Here is a 17,946-nt window from a genome sequence, read left to right as displayed (position 1 = left end):
CCATGGAAGCTGGTGTCCCACTGGGAAGAGGGCTGGTGGCATACCTGAAAGCCCCGACCCCACAGCTCTGATTGGGCAGGACTCAAACACCCACACTGCTGGCTCCTGTCTGCAGGCAGGCGCACCACCGGGAGCTGCCCCAGGAAGCGCCACCATGCCAGGCCTGGGACTTTAGCTGTGATGGTGAGTGAGAGCAGTGTTTCCCGTGTGCGCGGGGTTTAGAATCCCCCTGCGGGCCACACAGTGAACTGTATGTTGTGCAGGCCTGATTTAGACACTTCATTCACTGAAAACTAAGATAGAGACTAGAAAAACACAGGAAAAAAGCTTCAGAAACACATACCATCCGCCATCAAAAACACTGCTCTGAAAAGTGGCATTTTTTCAAACAGCCAAAGAAATGGTCTGTATAGTAGCAAAGTTGTCAAATTTTCACAAGAGGGTGAAAGATGAAAACAGAGTCTATGGTGCAAGAATCACCAATGTACGGCTTTCCCTGGCTAAGCATGGATTAGCCATTCAAGGGCAGGATGAGAGAGAAGACTGCAAACTGTGGAAACTTGCTGGAATTATGGAATTTGTTCCATAATATGATGAAGCATTCACAAATAATAATAGTAATAATAATTAAAATTAAAATTAATATTAAAGCTGATACATTATATTTGGCTGTAGTGGAGGCCTTCCAAATGAACTGGACAGCAATAGTATTTTTTCACACACCAGAGGGCTTGTTTACCTTCTTTTCACAGCCTAGTACACACCATGCTCGCATAGAGGGTCAGGAGATCCTTTCAGTGAAACTGGGATTCTCTAGTTTAAATTACATGAGACGGGCATGCAGGTGGGAAAATGCATCTGCTGTAAAAACTCCACGAGAGCCCTTCTCGGGAGTTTGTTGGGACTGTCAGACCCTCTGTAATGAAGATTTATTAAAGTGTTCAGTTTGTTGAAGAATGGGCAGAAAATAGATTTTTGTGTGACCAAGGGGAGAAAGAAGTCTATTCATGGGCTTACATTTTACCGATCCCTGTGCAGAGCAAGACAGTATAATTTTGGTTTTATATTTCAGTGTGGGGCTGAGTCTGAGAAGCTGGAAAATTGGCTGATCTTTTTTGCTTGTACTTGGGTGGCTCTCAGGTAGCTCAGCTTGGGTGTGTGGCACCATCTGAGGTTGTGTTGGGTGATAATGGGGTCTTGAGATGATGAATCCCCAGCAATGCAGTGTGAAAAAAGGCCAGCCCAGCTGGGTGATTAGAGGGGTGTAGCAGTTCCCAGGGCTCCCAGTGTGAACCCATCAGATTCATACTCTCCAGAGCCCAAATTGGGCCCCCGGCACTTGTGGCAGAAGCATGGGGAGGTGGGAACGTACCCTGAAAATAAGATCCAGATGTAGCAGTTGTTTGGTTCCTTTATCACTGTGTTCTCACCCCATCAGGGCAGAGATACCTAAAATACTCATGGCAACACAACAGACAAACTTCGTGTCTGTTCCCTCATAGAATGTGGGATACCATGTGAGCTTAACTGCAGGTCATTTTGGCCCTGGGAGTGGTGACGTAATCTCACAATGAGCGGAGAATTCCCAGTGTGCTACTTCTGACCCAGGATAGCATGACCCGTTTCTGCATAAAGTTCTGAAAGATCAACACAGTATTGACATTTGATGCTTCAATATAGAATCATAGAATCATAGAATCTCAGGGTTGGAAGGGACCTCAGGAGGTATCTAGTCCGACCCCCTGCTCAAAGCAGGACCAACCCCAACTAAATCATCCCAGCCAGGGCTTTGTCAAGCTAGGCCTTAAAAACCTCTAAGAAAGTAGATTCCACCACCTCCCTAGGGAACCCATTCCAGTGCTTCACCACCCTCCTAGTGAAAAAGATTTTTCCTAGTTGTGAGGCAGTAGGGAGTGGGGTGGATTGACCTGGGAATGTCACTTAGTTTTACTCGAACTGTCTGCATGGGGGATGGGAGAGCAGGGGATGACTTTAGGTGAGGGACAGTACCTGAGTCTGTAACCTGAGCCAGGAAGGGAGGTGGGGCGAGTCCACACTGGACAAAGGGAGAGGGGGAGAGAAAGAGGGGGAGAGAGCCGGCTGGTTTCAGTTTTAGGCTGGCTGGGTAAAGGCAGGGAACCCCAAGTCTGGGGTCTAAGATCCTTGCCCCTTGAAGGGACCTAGCTGAGGGGTCCTGGTTGTACCTACAAGCCCTGTTTGGGACTGTGTTCCTGTCATCTAATAAACCTTCTGTTTTACTGTCTGGCTGAGAGTCACGGTGAATCGCAGGAAGTGGGGGGTGCAGGGCCCTGACTCCCAAACACTCTGTGACAACTTCGGGTATTGCTGTTCTCTGTCATGCGAGAAGGACCAGGGAAGTAGGAGGGTGAAGGAATAATCCCTCTAACATTAGATTCTAAAGGATTGGCAACAGTGTGATTTGTGGGTAAGATCTGATTTGTATATTGACCTGGCTCTGGGGTTTGGTCCTTTGGGATCAGGAGAACCTTTTTCTTTTACTGGGATATTGGTTTTCATAACCATTCATCCCCATAACAAGCGGCACTGGTAGTAATACTGGGAAACTGGAGTGTCTAAGGGAATTGTTTATGTGACTTGTGTTTAGCCAGTGGGGTAAAACCAAAGCCTTCACTGCTTGGCTGGTTTGGTTTCCCTTGGTGTGCAAAGACAGGACCCTTTTCCTCAGCATCTTCCCTCCCATCGGGTTCATGTTCCCCCTTCTGAGTCCAGCCTTCAAAGCCCTCCTGTCTCACAGTGTCTCCCTGTGCTGGGCCCTCTGCCCATGGGCTCACCTTGCTCTCCACAGCCACTCATGATGCTCGGCTGCTGTGTTACTTGTGGCATGGCTGGCGTCCACTCCCCTGGCTATGGCCTTGCTGCACCCTGCTGTAGCTCAGTCCTGGTTCCCCACCAGGGCTGGATTAACCTTTTGTGGGCCTGGTGCCAAATACATTTATGGGCCCCCGTGTAGTCATTGTGGGCCCCTTCCAGTGTGGGCTCAGTGCGATGGCATCATTGGTGCCATACTAAACTCGGTATGAAAACCTTTATTCAAAAACAAAAGAAAAAGTACAATATTTCACGCCGCACTTGATTGAGACTTCCACTCAGCCTATAGATAACAGACTGGGCTAGCATCAATATACCTCAAATTTGGTGTATTTGTGTGAATGGGAGGTGGTTGTTAGTTTTTTCTTTTTTGTTTAAAAACTCATGGCCTGCTTGGTACCCTGAAAACAAGTGCTTAATTGGCACATTTATGAGCCATATTAGGTCTGGATGTAGCTGTCAGTGGAATTTCACCTGCATCTCCCCCTACACACACACACACACACACACACACACACGCATACACCCCTCTTCCACCCAAAGTTATGTTTCATAAATACATTTTTTTGAAAGCTGGATTTTCTACTTTGGTACAATAATGTTTAAAAAAGTTAGTTTCTTTAGCCTATTTCTCCCTTTGCCTCACCATCCCTCATAAATTCAAGTGAACCAGTAAAGTTACTGGGCTGGAGTGTGGGGAGGGAAATTACTGCTGCCTGTCTTTTACAGGGAGAAAGGGCCACTGAGGCACACATGCACACACACTGTACCACCATAATCCAGCCTCCAGCCCCTACCCCAAACTTCACACCCGGGCTTTTCCCTTCCCTTGTCCCTCCTTCTGTCCCCCAGCCCCACAATTAACCCCCGGTGCCACACAGGGGTCCTCCTCAGTTACCCTTCTATTGCCCAGCCCCCACTTTCACGCCCAGAGCTGTCACCTCCCTCCCTTCTACTACGTGTTCCATGCAGAGCCAACCCCACCTTCAACCCAGTCTCTGCTTTCTGTTCTCCCCCCACAGAGCCAACTCCACCTTCAACCCAGACTCTCCCCTCCTTCCTTCCCTCTGCCCCCATACACAAAGCCAACCTCATCTTTAACCCACACTCCCCTCCTTCCCTCTGCCTCCACACCCAACCCCCACCATCACACTCAGCTTCTCCTAAGCCCTGACCCCCATAAAGTCACTGCTAGCTCCCCCATTGCACCTGGACTTGCCCCACAACTGCCCCTTCCCTCCAATGTGCTCTCTAACCCCTCCCCTCCCAGAGTAGGGGGGAGTTTCTGGGCATTCCCACGGGCAGAGGGGAGCAGTAACCAGCCCCACTATCACCACCTGCCCCTTTACTGTTCCAACTTTTGTCTCCAGTCTGCTCAGCTCCCCACAGCTCTGTCTCAGCGCTACTGCTCTGCCTGTAGACCAACTCTGACTCCTTACTGTGGCTTCCAGATTTCTATGCATTAATAGCCCCAAATCACTTAAAAACTAACCCAAAAGTTGCCCAATCTATCTATTGAGACAAAGAAGAGTTGTTTTTTTTATTATTATTATTAATGCATTGGTCTCTACATCAAGTAACAAATGAAAGCTTTTTTTAAATACCTAAGTACAAATTGGATTTTTTTTAAATGTACAAGTCACAGCAGGAGTTCATACACATTAACAACAAAGTGAGATGAAAATCATATTCACATTCAAAACCCCATTACTTGTACTATATAGGTCATGCAGTGTTGAGTGCAGTAGAAGGACTTAGCACTGCAAGCGATTCAATCACCTGGACGTTTGGTGGCAATCTCTGCTTCACAAACTCCAACGTGAAATCTCAACATGAACTTTTGACATCTTCGACATCAGGAATGGTTGCTGTGTATTTTGAAAGGTCCAAGCAGTAAGTAATTTGACTTAAAATGTCATAGTTTAACACAGAAGTCCCGTTCTCAAAAACGCACAGTTTCACAACTCTAACCAACAAGCTCTAGTAGAATGTCATCAAATCCTGCAGGAGCTTTTCTGTATTTGTATTTTCCAGCTGAAACCTTTGGTTTATCCTCCAGGCCTCCTGAAGGATTGGATGTAGGGAAATCAGATACATTTTGTTCACCAGATCACTTCACATATGCTAAAGAAGTTCAGCATTGTAGTTGTTTTCTTTGTCTTTGTCTATCTGAAAGCATAGTTTCTGTTTGTCTAACTGATCAAGAATCCTGTTCACACAAGGTCCACTATATCAGAAATCTGCAGCATTTTCTGGTGGTCTGGAAGTCAGTGAAAGTCCGAGTGACAGAGTGTGGGGCTTGATAGGTGATGGTGAAAGAGATCAGGTGATGGTCAGAGAGAGGGAACTCAGCAATGGAGAGAGCAGTGCTTGGAGACGGAGTGATAAGATGTTAGGTGAGAGGAACATTTCAGACTGTGAACTTCCACAATTCTGAGCTCAGCCAAACTGGGACAGAGCACCCTTGATTAATGAGGAGATATCCTTTCCCCTCTTGTCACACAGGTTTAAAGTCAATGGCCCAGGGCGATCACCTTCTGCAGGAGTATTTGCCCACTTTGTCATGAAGCTCTTTGGTTTTGACCCCATAAATGATAGGGTTGAGCATGGAGGCAAGGAGGAAATAGAGGTTGGCCAAGATGATGTGAACATGGAGAGCGATGCCCTGACCAAACCTGTGTGTCAGAGAGGAGAAGAGTGAGGGAGTATAAGAAATCAGTATCACACATATGTGGGCTGTGCAGGTGTTGAGGGCTTTCTGGTGGTCTTTCTTGGAGGACATTCTGAGGACGGCCCTGATGATCAGACTGTAGGACATGGCAATGAGCATGAGGTCTAATCCATTGACTACAACCGCTATCACCAAGCCGTATGTCCTGTTGACTGTAATGTCCCCACACGACATCTTCACCACAGCCATATGGTCACAGTACGTATGGGGGATAATGCGGTTGGCACAGAATGGCTGCCTGCTCAGGAGCAGGGGCAGGGGCAGAATAAATAGAACAGCTCTTATCAAACCTACAAGCCCAAGCTTAGCTATTCGTGCATTGGTGAGGATGGTGTCATATCTCAGAGGGTTACATATGGCAACATAGCGATCGAAGGCCATTGTCACAAGGACGGCTGAGTGCATCACAGAAGCTGCGTGAAGAAAGAACATCTGGGTAAGGCAGCCACCTACTGTAATGCCTTTCAAATTGAACCAAAATATACACAGTGCCTTTGGAACAACGGAGGTAGGCATGACGATGTCTGTAAGCACCAGCATGCAGAGCAGCAAGTACATCGGCTTGTGCAGGGTCTTCTCTTTCCCTACAACAAACAAAAGTGTGAAATTTCCCAACAGGCCGATCATGTAGAACATAAAGAAAGGGATGGAAATCCAGAGGTGAGTATCTTCCAGGCCAGGGATGCCCATTAGGATGAATGTTGATGGATCAGTAGGGGTGATGTTTAAAGATGCCATGAGGTTGTCGAAGCATTGACCAGACTCAGAAATGCTCAAGGTGCCTGTGATGGTAGGGAAGCACAGTGAGGGATGTTACACACTTTATAACAAATAGTATGGTAAATATTAGAAAGGGGGGTGAGCAGTGAGGTGACAACATTGATAGATGGCACCAGATTATTATGGTTATAGTCATGTCCAGAGACTTCTCAGAGGGAACTAACCAAGTCAGGAGAATGGGCAGCATGAAGACAGATGAACTTCAATGTCAAAAACTGCAACGTGTATGAGAGAAAAGCTTGAACTCCTCAAATGCCTTACTAGGTTCCAGTTTAACAGTATGAACTCAGGATAGGACATAGTACACACCTGCTCCCAGTGCAAGCATGGACAGAAACTAAGCCAAACATTGGTATCCAGGAGGAGTGGGAAGGGGAATCATACAGAAAATACAATGCCATGAGATCAGCCAGTTAATATTTCACCCTCCTCTGGTCACTTTTGTGTAGTATTGGGCACCCTTTTCACACAGGATATTGCAGAACTAGAGGGGTTGAGGGAAGGGCAATGAGAATGATCAAGGGCCCATGAAAACAGCCGGTATCAAGCGGAGTGCCCCAGGGGTCGGTCCTGGGCCAGTTTTCTTCAACAACATCATTAATTATGTGGATGATGGAATGAATTGCACCCTCAGCAAGATCACAGATGACACTAAGCTGGGGGGAGAGGTAGATATGCTGGAGAGTAGGGATAGTGTTCAAAGTGACCTAGAGAAATTGGAGGATTGGGCTAAAAGAAATCTGATGAGGTTCAACAAGGACAAGTGTCGAGTCCTGCACTTAGGACGGAAGAATCCAATGCACTGCTACTGGCTGGGCCTGACTGGCTAAGCAGCAGTTCTGCAGAAAAGGACCTGGGGATTGCAGTGGATGAGAAGCTGGATATGAGTCAGCAGTGTGCCCTTGTTGCTAAGAAGTCTAATGACATATTGGGCTGCATTAGTAGGAGCATTGCCAACAGATCGAGGGGAGTGATTATTTCCCTCCATTTGGCTCTGGTGAGGCCACATCTGGATTACTGCATCCAGTTTTGGGGCCCCCAGTACAGAAAGGATGTGGACAAATTGCAGAGAGTCCAGCTGAGGGCAATGAAAATGATCAGGGGGTTGGGGTACATGACTTATAAGGCAAGGCTGAGGGAACTGGACTTATTATATCAGCAGAAGAGAAGCGTGAGGGAGCATTTGATAGCAGCCTTCAACTACCTGAATGGGGGTTCCAAAGAGGATGGAGCTCGGCTGTTCTCACTGGCGGCAGATGACAGAACAACAAGCAATGGTCTCAAGTTGCAGTGGGGGAGGTTTAGGTTGGATATTAGTGTCAAAGTTAGACTCAGGACTCACAGTTTGTCAGACCACTCTGTTTTATTAGCACAGCGCTCTGCTAATAACACCCAGATAATGTGAGCACCATGCAAGACCATGTATCTTATTTATACAGATAAAAGGGTGAGAACTTAACAAGATAACAAAGGAAGCAAAATCAGATAAGTTTACCTAGGCTAGGCATGCATATCTTATTTCCTTACTAACTATTACCCATCTTCTGTTAATGTTTCGCCATTAGCATCATTGTTTATGCCTAATGTTTCTTTTCCTGGCACCTGTATTTCAACATTTTTTATTTCTGCTTAAAGGTACATACAACATTTCTTTAATCCATTCTTATTTTTACAATATAATTCATTCTACTTTCACATTAGGAAACACTATTTCACTAGGAGGGTGGTGAAGCACTGGAGTGGGTTATCTAGGGAGGTGGTGGAATCTCCACCCTTCTAGGTTTTAAGACCTAGCTTGACAAAGCTCTGACTATATATACTATATATATATAAGTATGACCGCTATACTTACTTACATGCCTCCAGCTTCCATCCCGGACACACCACACAATCCATTGTCTACAGCCAAGCTCTAAGATACAACCGTATTTGCTCCAATCCCTCAGACAGAGATAAACACCTACAAGATCTCTATCAAGCATTCTTAAACCTACAATACCCACCTGCTGAAGTGAAAAAACAGATTGACAGAGCCAGAAGAGTACCCAGAAGCCACTTACTACAGGACAGGCCTAAAAAAGAAAATAACAGAACACCACTAGCCATCACCTACAGCCCCCAACTAAAACCTCTCCAGCGCATCATCAAAGATTTACAACCTGTCCTTAAAGATGATCCCTCACTCTCACAGATCTTGGGAGACAGGCCAGTCCTCGCTTACAGACAGCCTCCCAACCTGAAGCAAATACTCACCAGCAACCGCACACCATACAACATAAACACAAACCCAAGAACCTATCCTTGCAACAAAGCCCGATGCCAGCTCTGTCCACATATCCATTCAAGTGACACCATCATAGGACCTAATCACATCAGACACGCCATCAGGGGCTCGTACACCTGCACATCTACCAACGTGATATATGCCATCATGTGCCAGCAATGCCCCTCTGCCATGTACATTTGCCAAACCGATCAGTCTCTACGCAAAAGAATAAATGGACACAAATCTGACATCAGGAATCATAACATTCAAAAACCAGTGGGAGAACACTTCAACCTCTCTAACCACTCAGTGACAGACTTGAAGGTGGCAATTTTGCAACAAAAAAACTTCAAAAACAGATTCCAAAGAGAAACTGCTGAACTTGAATTGATATGCAAACTAGATACTATTAACTGTGGCCTAAACAAAGACTGGGAATGGTTGGGTCATTACACCAATTGAATCTATTTCCCTATGTTAAGTTTTCCTCACACCTTCTATGGGCCATCTTAATTATCACTTCAAAAAGTTTTTTTTCCTCCTGCTGAGGATAGCTCATCTCAATTGATTAGACTCTTCCTGTTGGTATGCATACTTCCACCTTTTCATGTTCTCTGTATGTATAAATATCCCCTGTCTGTGTGTTCCATTCTATGCATCCGAAGAAGTGAGCTGCAGCTCACAAAAGCTCATGCTAAAATAAATTTGTTAGTCTTTAATGTGCCACAAGTACTCCTGTTCTTTTTGCGGATACAGACTAACACGGCTGCTACTCTGAAACCTGTAATTAGACTGAGAAACTCATTGCCACAAGAGGTAATTGAGGCCATAAGCTAAGCAAGAATCCGGAAGGGTTTGGGCATTTACATGGATAGTCACATTATCCAGTTAGAATAGTTACAAGTAAATAAATATTTTGGAAAGCATCTATGCATATGTGTTTCAGGGCCTGAGCCAGTCTTTAGCTGTGAGTTATTAGGGTGACAGCCTCACAATGAACAGATCACCCATCTCCATCCACCCATCCCCATCCACCCACTGCTGGGTTTCTTACACCTTTTTCTCGAGCACCTTGGGCTTTGACTGTCAGGGAGAGGACACTGGACAAGATGGACCATAAGTGTGATCCACGATGCAATTCCTATGTTGGAAGGGAGACATGTTTTCACCATAGAAACAGACATTATCATGCTGGGGTATGACTTTGTGCTCAACAGAATGGACATGAATGGCACAAGGGTCTTGGTATTTAGGGCTACAGGCCTGCACCTCTATTACTTCTCTTGTGTCTTTTGGTGAGACGGTGTCTTGCTGACACCCAGATTTGTCTGAGACATAAGTTTCAGGTGTAAACTGACAATTATAAACAGAGACGTGTCAGCAAATCAGGTGCTAATCCTTCTCATGCCTGAATTTTGATGATGTTTGTAGATGACTCAACAATTCGGGGATGATAAATAATCAAGAGGACACTTCTGTGATTCAAAGCTATCTAGACTGGTTGGTAAACTGGGTTGAAGCAAACAGTATGGTTTCTAATATAGACATATAGATAGATACCTACATCTAGGAACATGTAGATGATGCTTACACGATGGGGGACTCCCATGGGAAGTGCAGCGACTCTGAACAGGATTTGGGGGTATGAGGGATAATTCCCTAAACATGAACCTACAGTGTGACCCTGTGGCCAAAAAGCCAACGTGATTCTGGGATGATAACCACGGGAATCTCAAGGAGAGGTAGAGAAGTTATTTTACCTCTGTATTTTCACTGGTGCAACTGCTGCTGGAATCCTGTGTCCAGTTCTGGAGCCTAAAATTAAACATGGATGTTGATACACTGAAGAGCAAAGATCAATGATTCTTTTCACTGGTGAAATGCCAACCATCATGAAGAAAAAATGAATTTCAGCAGCTCTACTCACCTGTCCATGAACTCCCTGCTTCCTGCCTCCACAACCTCCAGCACTTCCCGCTTCTCTGTGTACACCCCCTGTCTGCCTCCACAGCCTAAAGTGCTGCCTGCCTGTCCAGTATGTTGCCTGACCCCCACAACTTCCAGCCCTGCCACACAGTGACACCCCTCACCCAGGACCAAAACCAGGTGTCAGACTCCACAGCGACAGCCACAGCAATATGTCCTCAGACTATGGCTAGGTCTACACTGGGCGAGGGGGCTCGACCTAAGATACGCAACTTCAGTGACATGTATAGCATTGCTGACCTCGGCGCATCTTAGGTCAATTTACCTGGGCATGAGAACTGCGGCAAGTCGACTGCTGCCGCTCCCCCATCGACTTCGCTTCCGCCTCTCGCCGCGGTGGAGTTCTGGAGTCGATGGCAGAGCAATGGGGGATCGATTTTATCACGTCTACACTAGATGTGATAAATCGATCCCCGATAGATCAATCACTACCTGCCGATCCGGTGGGTAGTGTAGACGTGCCCTAAATTAAACTCAGTGTCTGCCTGCACTAGTGAAAAGGAGGAGAACAGCCTGTACTGCCTCTCTCGGGGTGAAGGGAACCCCAGCAGCAGCTCAGCCTGTGCAGGGAAGGAGAGAGGGACCGACCTGGCAGGAGGGAGAGAGGACGTAGGAGCCAGCATGAGTAAATTTTCTTCAAATCCTGCATTCAAGCTTGTATTGCAGCCCATTAGGAACCCAGACACACCTTCCTGAGGCTGCTTTTCCATCTTGGCAGTTGCTGATGTTGCCACGAGTCTGTAGTGTGGTGGCCCAGGTGAGGAGGGATGATCCGGATGGGGGATGGTGTCAGAGACAATCTGCTAGAATGTGGTCCATGTTCTGTTACAGTCTGAGACACCCCCCATCCAAGGAGTCCTCATTACACCTCTTTGGTCTGTGCATTAGGCTGGATGTGCATTCCCTATTTCACTCGATTTCAGGATTCAGCACCACTTTGATCTTGTTACTGGATGTTCCCCACCTCCCCCAGACACTGCATTCCTGGACCGCCACCAGTTAAATTTACAACAAACCTGGTTTTCTGTAAACCATAAATATCCTTTTATTTTCACTGCATTTTAGTGCTTCACATCCACTCCAGAACCAGAGATACCGGGGAAGAGAGAGAACAGAACCCTCTCCCACCAGAAGAATAATGAGCTTACCCGTAATTAGAGGCCATGGGATGACTCTAGTTTAAGTCACTGGAGGCTCATGGTTGGTGTAAATCGGGCCATTTATTTAACTCCCCCCCTGGCCCTGTTGAGAGTTTTGTCATTGAACTCAATGGGACCAAATTCACCCTTAGAGTTTAACTTTTGGCTCCAAGATGCAAAAGTAAAGGTCCTGCCTCAGAGAGTGCTATTCTATTAGGGTGCTGAAACACAGCACCACATAAACTGGGGGTTTCCTTCAGACTGAGACTGGATATGGAAGATGAGGATTTCAAAACATGTTGGCCCCGTTTTTTCTCTCAGGAAGGCCAGTGTCAATCTGCAATGACCAAATGAAGGCAGAATGTGAGAGCAGAATCTGGCCAGTGTGTGACCCTTTCTTGTTGTGAACCCTCTGGTAACACAGATACCCACTGCAGAGGCTTTGGCTGCACTTCTTAACAGGGCAGTGAAGTTGCTGAACTGGAAATCTGGAGGTAACCAGAAAACCAGACAGGCCAAAAAAAGGAAGCTACTGAGACAGATAGAAGGACACAGTAAGAGACAAAGGACTGATCTGAAAAACAAGTATTTGTCTAAGCTATTTCCAGTACATTAGTAGTTCCAATTTTATCATGTAAATCCCTTGGTGTTTCTGATAATATTAAACAGTTCAAGTTCCGTGCTGGTGAATTCCTGCCCAGATGGTTTTTGGTTTGGGCCCTGAAACCCTTTCTTATCGCTCAGCAATATCTTTCATTAAGAAATGGGCAACTCACCAAAATCCACTCAGCATAGAGAAGAAATCACCGGCGACAGGAAGGCAGAGCCCTGAGAATGAGTGTATGAATCTCACTTGTCTGACAGTCGCCGTACTGGCCAGCGACCTTTATCATTCTCCTGTATATTCCCTGCGGACTTTCAGGTTGGCCAGGGCTCCTGGATAATTTCCTCTGCTCTGTGAGCAGTGAGAAGAGCAGAAAATAGACCTTGGAGAACCTCAGCCTGAGAGCCTTTCCCAGGAGCGAAGAAATGATTCACCTATAACAGGGGCTCATATTTTTAGGGCAAACTGAGTGTTGCAGACTCTTCAGTATAGCAATTGGCAATGGCTATTTTTTCTGTGTGTAATGTACTGCCATCTGCACTATGTGTGGGAATGTTTCCACAAGATATGGGACCTCTGAAAAGTCACTGCCACTCTGCCACTGATGTGATATTGAATTGATGCAAGCCAAAGCATGTGGGAAAGGCTTTCTTCTCCCAGCATTCTGGCATCAAAGGTATTTGCCATTACCCTTTTGTGAGATCTAAAGTTGAATGTATATCTCTTAGCTCCCAGCTGTTCTAATAATTCATCTGCTCTCTGCATCAGGAGTTGATCTTTCAGAAATTGATGCAGAAACAGGTTCTGTTATCCTGCATCAGCACTAGTACCATGGGACTTCTCCACTCAGTGTGCGATTCTTTCACTACCCCCAGGACCAAATGACGTGGAAGTCATCTCACCTGTCAGCCCACGTTTTATGAGGGAACAGCCATGGAGTTTCCCGGATTTGTTGCCTGGGGGTTATTTGAGTATGGTGGTATTTTAGGTAGGTGTGCCCTGAGAACACAGTGGTAAAGGAATCAAACAACTGCTACATCTGGATCTTTTGTTTGGATTACATTCCCTCCACCATTCTTGCAGCACAGGTGTTTGGGGACCTAATTTGGGCTCTAGAGAGTATGAGTGTGATGGGTTGTCACCCCTGGGGTACAGTCTGGAAGCCATGGGAACTGCTGCATCCCTCTAACTACCCAACTGGACTGGCCCTGTTCATGCTGCTTTGCTGGAGATACAGACAGCCTTACCAGGCCCTGCTATCACCCAACATGACAGCAGATGGTGCTACAAACCCAAACGGAGATACTTGAGGGCCTACCCAAGACACCCAAAACCAAACAGCAGACACCAGCCAATTCCCAGCTCCCCAGGTTTGCTCTCGCACACAGGAATGTAATTCCCAAATTATACTGTCTTGCACTGCACAGGAATCTGTCCAGTGTAAGCTCATTAATAGAGTTTGCCCTTCCTTCGATGTGGGTAAGATATGCAATGAACCAGTGCTAACCAAGCTGAGATTTTCTCTAGCTCAAAGGCACACTTCACTCAAAGACACACTGGTTTAGGTAAAGCCAAAAAAAAACCCAAAAACTATTTAACTACAAAAAGATATATCTTAAATGGTTGTAAGTATTAGCAAACAGATCAAAGCAGATTACCTAGCAAATAAACAAAATCATTAACTAAGCATAAGATACTAGATAGACCGGATAAGAATGAACAATTTCTCACCCTAGCTTGTGATACAAGCTGTCCACCATGTTTCTTTACACAGGCTAGAAATCCTTTTACTTGGGACCAGCTCTTCCCCCAGTTCAGTCTTTGTTCCTCAGGAGTTTCCAGGAGCTGTCTTATGTGGGGTGTGAGTGAGACAAATAGATGATGTCCCACCCAAACTTATATAACATTAACATATGAAATCCATCTACCAACCCATCCGTTTGTGGATCTATGTTCTTGATCTCTTTACAAGAAATCAAAGAACTGTGTTATCTTCTGAGCGTAAAGTGAAGTTAGGTCCTCAATTAGGAAGGATTTTTTGGGCTATTACCACCCACAAAAGAATTTCATAAGCTTATTTGATCGTTTGACTCATAGCCAGGATGCTAGAACTATGGCTTCGGGGAAACTTGTTTGGCAGGGTGACTTTGTCACCAACCATGCCCGTGGTCTTTCTTTATAAGTAACATTTAGGTGATGAATTAGCAAGTTGCCTTATCTGTTACTAGTGATAACAATGGAGCTCCAAGGACAAAAGCATTGAACAGCCTGAACAGCATTACTGAGGCAACAACATTCCAGCCTTCAGCACTTAACAACAGCCAGTTGACACTCTGCGCCCAGGGGTGAACAACTCTACTGTCTGGAGCAACTTATTGGCTATTGTATCTCCTGCCCGAAGTGTGGTCACTGCCTCAGTCACTGGGGTTCCACCACTTCCTCATTCACCACAGTTAGTTGTTCAGAGGCATGGCTAAGGACAAGATTCTATCATGGAAAGACCTCTGACATTTCTCCTTCAGCCCGGGGTGTCGGAGCCAGAGATGTCAGTCTGTGAGGGCCCCCGGGTTCTCAGCTGCCATGAGTGGCCAAGGACCGAGCAGCAGTCAGCCACTGTGGGTAGCGGGTGGGTAGGTGGGATCTTCAGTGATTTTTTGACTATTGCCCGTGATCTGTCCATGACTTGTACTAAAAATAACGGTGACAAAATATTAACCTGGCTGATCATCTGGTCTGCCCTTTGTTCCTGTACAAAATTGTATCACGGCCCTGATTATTAGGGGCCATGCTTCTCTTGACCTGCTGCTCACAAAGAGGGAAGAATTGGAAGTAGAAGTGGATGGCAACCTGGGCAGCAGTGAGCATGTGATGGTTGAGTTTAGGATTCTGACAAAAGGAAGAAAGGAGAATAGCAACCTATGGACCCTGCACTTCAGAAAAGCAGACTTTGGCATCCTCAGGGAACTGATGGGTAGGATCCGCTGGGAAGCTAATATAAGGGGGAAAGGAGTCCAGGATTGCTGGCTGTATTTTAAAGAAGCCTTATTGAGGGCACAAGAACAAACCTTTCTGATGTACAGAAAGAATAGCAAATATGGCAGGCCACCAGGTTGGCTTAACAGTGAAATCTTAGGTGAGCTTAAACACAAAAAGGAAGCTTACAAGAAGTGGAAACTTGGAGAGATGACTAGGGAGATTATTAAAAATTGCTGTAGCATGCTAGGGTGTAATCACAGGGGGCAAAGCACAAGTGAAGTTGCAGCTAGCAAGGGATGTGAAGGGTGACAAGAAGGGTTTCTACAGGTGTGTTAGCACCAAGAATGTCAGGGAAGGTGTGGGACCCCTATTGAATGGGGGAGGCAACCTAGTGACAGATGATGTGGAAAAAGCTAAAGTATGCAATGCTTTTTTTGCTCTTTTGCTAGCACCGACCCAAATCGCTGCCCATCAGGAGTAAAGGGGACGGGGGGAGGGAAGGCTGAAAGTGGGGGCGGGGCAGGAAGGTAAAACTGCAGGAGGGTCCCATGCTACTGTATTTCCTCTTGTGCCAGCTCCCAGACTGCTGCACTGGGCAACACAGTATGGGGAGGAGGTGAGCAGCCCTCAGTGGTGAAAGAACAGGTTAAGGACTATTTAGAAAAACTGGACATGCACAAGTCCATGGGGCCAGATGCGCTGCATTCGAGGGTGTTGATTGAGTTGGCTGATGTGATTGCAGAGCCACTGGCCATTCTCTTTGAAAACTTGTGGTGACTGGGAAAGGTCCCAGAGGAATGGATAAAGGCAAACGTAGTGCCCATCTTTAAAAGAGGGAAGAAGGAGAACCCAGAGAACTACAGACCAGTCAGCCTCACATGAGTCCTGGAAAAATCATGGAGCAGGTCCTCACGTAATCCATTTTAACGCACTTGTAGCAGAGGAAGTAGATAAGGAACAGTCAACATATATTCACCAACCTGATTGTCTTCTATGATGAGATAATTGGCTCTGTGGATATGGGGAAAGTGGTGGATGTGATATATGTTGACTTTAGCAAAGCTTTTGATAGGGTCTCCCACAGTATGCTTGAAAGCCAGATAAAAAAGTATGGATTAGATTAATGGATTATAAGGTGGATAGAAAGCGGGCTAGATTGTCGGGCTCAACTGGTAGTGATCAACGGCTTGATGTCTAGGTGGCAGTCAATATCTAGCAGAGTGCCTCAGGGGTCGGTGCTGGGGCTGGTTTTGTTCGACATCTTCATTAATGATCTGGATCATGGAATGAATTGCACCCTCAGCAAGTTCTTGGATTACGCTAAACTGGGGGGCTGGTGTAGACATGCTGGAGGGTAGGGATAGGGTCCAGAGTAACCTAGACAAATTGGAGGATTGGACCAAATGAAATGTGAGATTCAACAAGTAGAAGTGCAGAGTCTTGCACTTAAGACAGAAGAATTCCAGGCACTGCTACAGGCAGGGGACCAACTGGCTAAATTATGCAAAAAACAACCTCGGGATTATAGTGGATGAGATACTGGATATGAGTCAACAGTGCACCCTGGCATATTGGGCTGTGTTAGTAGAAGCTTGCCAACTGCTTGAGGAAAGCAATTATGCCCCTCTGTTTGGCGCTGTTGAGGCTATACCTGGAGTATTTGGTACAGTTTTGGGTACCCCACTACAGAAAGGACATGGGCAAATTGGAAAGAGTCCAGTGGAAGGCAACAAAATTATTAGGGGCCTGGGACACATGATTTATGAGGAGAGCCTGAGGGAACTGGGCTTATTTAGTCTGCAGAGGGAAGGGGGATTTGTTAGCAGCCTTCAACTACCTGAAGACGAGTTCCAAAGAGGATTGAACTAGGCTGTTCTCAGTGATGGCAGATGACAGAACAAGGAGCAGCGGTCTCAAGTTGCAGTGGGGGAGGTCTATGTTGAATATTATGAAAAAATATTTCAGTGGGAGAGTGGTGAAGCATTGGAATGGGATAACTAGGGAGGTGGTGGAATCTTCATCCTTAGAGGTTTTTAAGGCCCAGCTTGACAAAGCCCTGGATGGGATGATTTAGTTGGTGCTGATCCTGCTTTGAGCAGAGGGTTGGACTGAATGACACTAATCTTGTATGAATTTATGATAGTGTAAAAGCAACAAGCCAATGTCTATATTTTGAGTTGAATTAGGTTTTTTTATTGTTAGTCTCTAAAGGAAACGTTTCATCCTTGCTGTCTTCATCCAAAGTAGAATGCTTCTGTTGCTGGTCATACATATCAACAGTGACTAGTGTAATCATTTCTTTCACCGGTGCAAAATGTTCACAACCGATTTTGTGTCGTTGTCTGTATGCCGTAACACCACCTTGCATCTTGTTACACTTTTTTAAATCAAATTCATCTGGGAAAACAATCTTTCAACTGCACATTGCTAAAAGGTACTGACAGCAACAACAGAGCAAATATGTCATGTTCCCTATAGTCTTTGTCTCCAGCGGCATCTGTGTATTTAAAACCTTCAATTTCTCAACTTGGTTGTCAGGAGTATGAGGCACCAAAGACAAAACTCTCCAATGATGCTCCAACTGTCCAAAGTCTCCAGAAAACAATGGCAACAA

The 17,946-nt window shown here is 45.9% G+C and overlaps 1 protein-coding gene across 1 annotated transcript; it reads right to left on the bottom strand.

The window, feature by feature from the left end:
- Window positions 1–5,380: 5,380 nt before the first annotated feature.
- Window positions 5,381–6,319, bottom strand: LOC123368828 (olfactory receptor 52N4-like). Its single transcript, XM_045013950.1, has one exon. It carries the CDS (start codon window positions 6,317–6,319, stop codon window positions 5,381–5,383), a length of 939 nt encoding a protein of 312 aa, XP_044869885.1.
- Between the last annotated feature and the right edge of the window lie 11,627 nt (window positions 6,320–17,946).

The sequence above is a fragment of the Mauremys mutica genome, chromosome 1 (assembly GCF_020497125.1).
Source record: "Mauremys mutica isolate MM-2020 ecotype Southern chromosome 1, ASM2049712v1, whole genome shotgun sequence".
NCBI lineage: Eukaryota > Metazoa > Chordata > Testudines > Geoemydidae > Mauremys > Mauremys mutica.
Note: the sequence above shows the minus strand (reverse complement) of the source record. Positions and strands in the feature narration are given on the sequence as shown.

Excerpts from the sequence above, each read along its gene's own strand:
- LOC123368828 (XM_045013950.1), bottom strand. The coding sequence starts at position 6,319 with ATGGCATCTTTAAACATCACCCCTACTGATCCATCAACATTCATCCTA.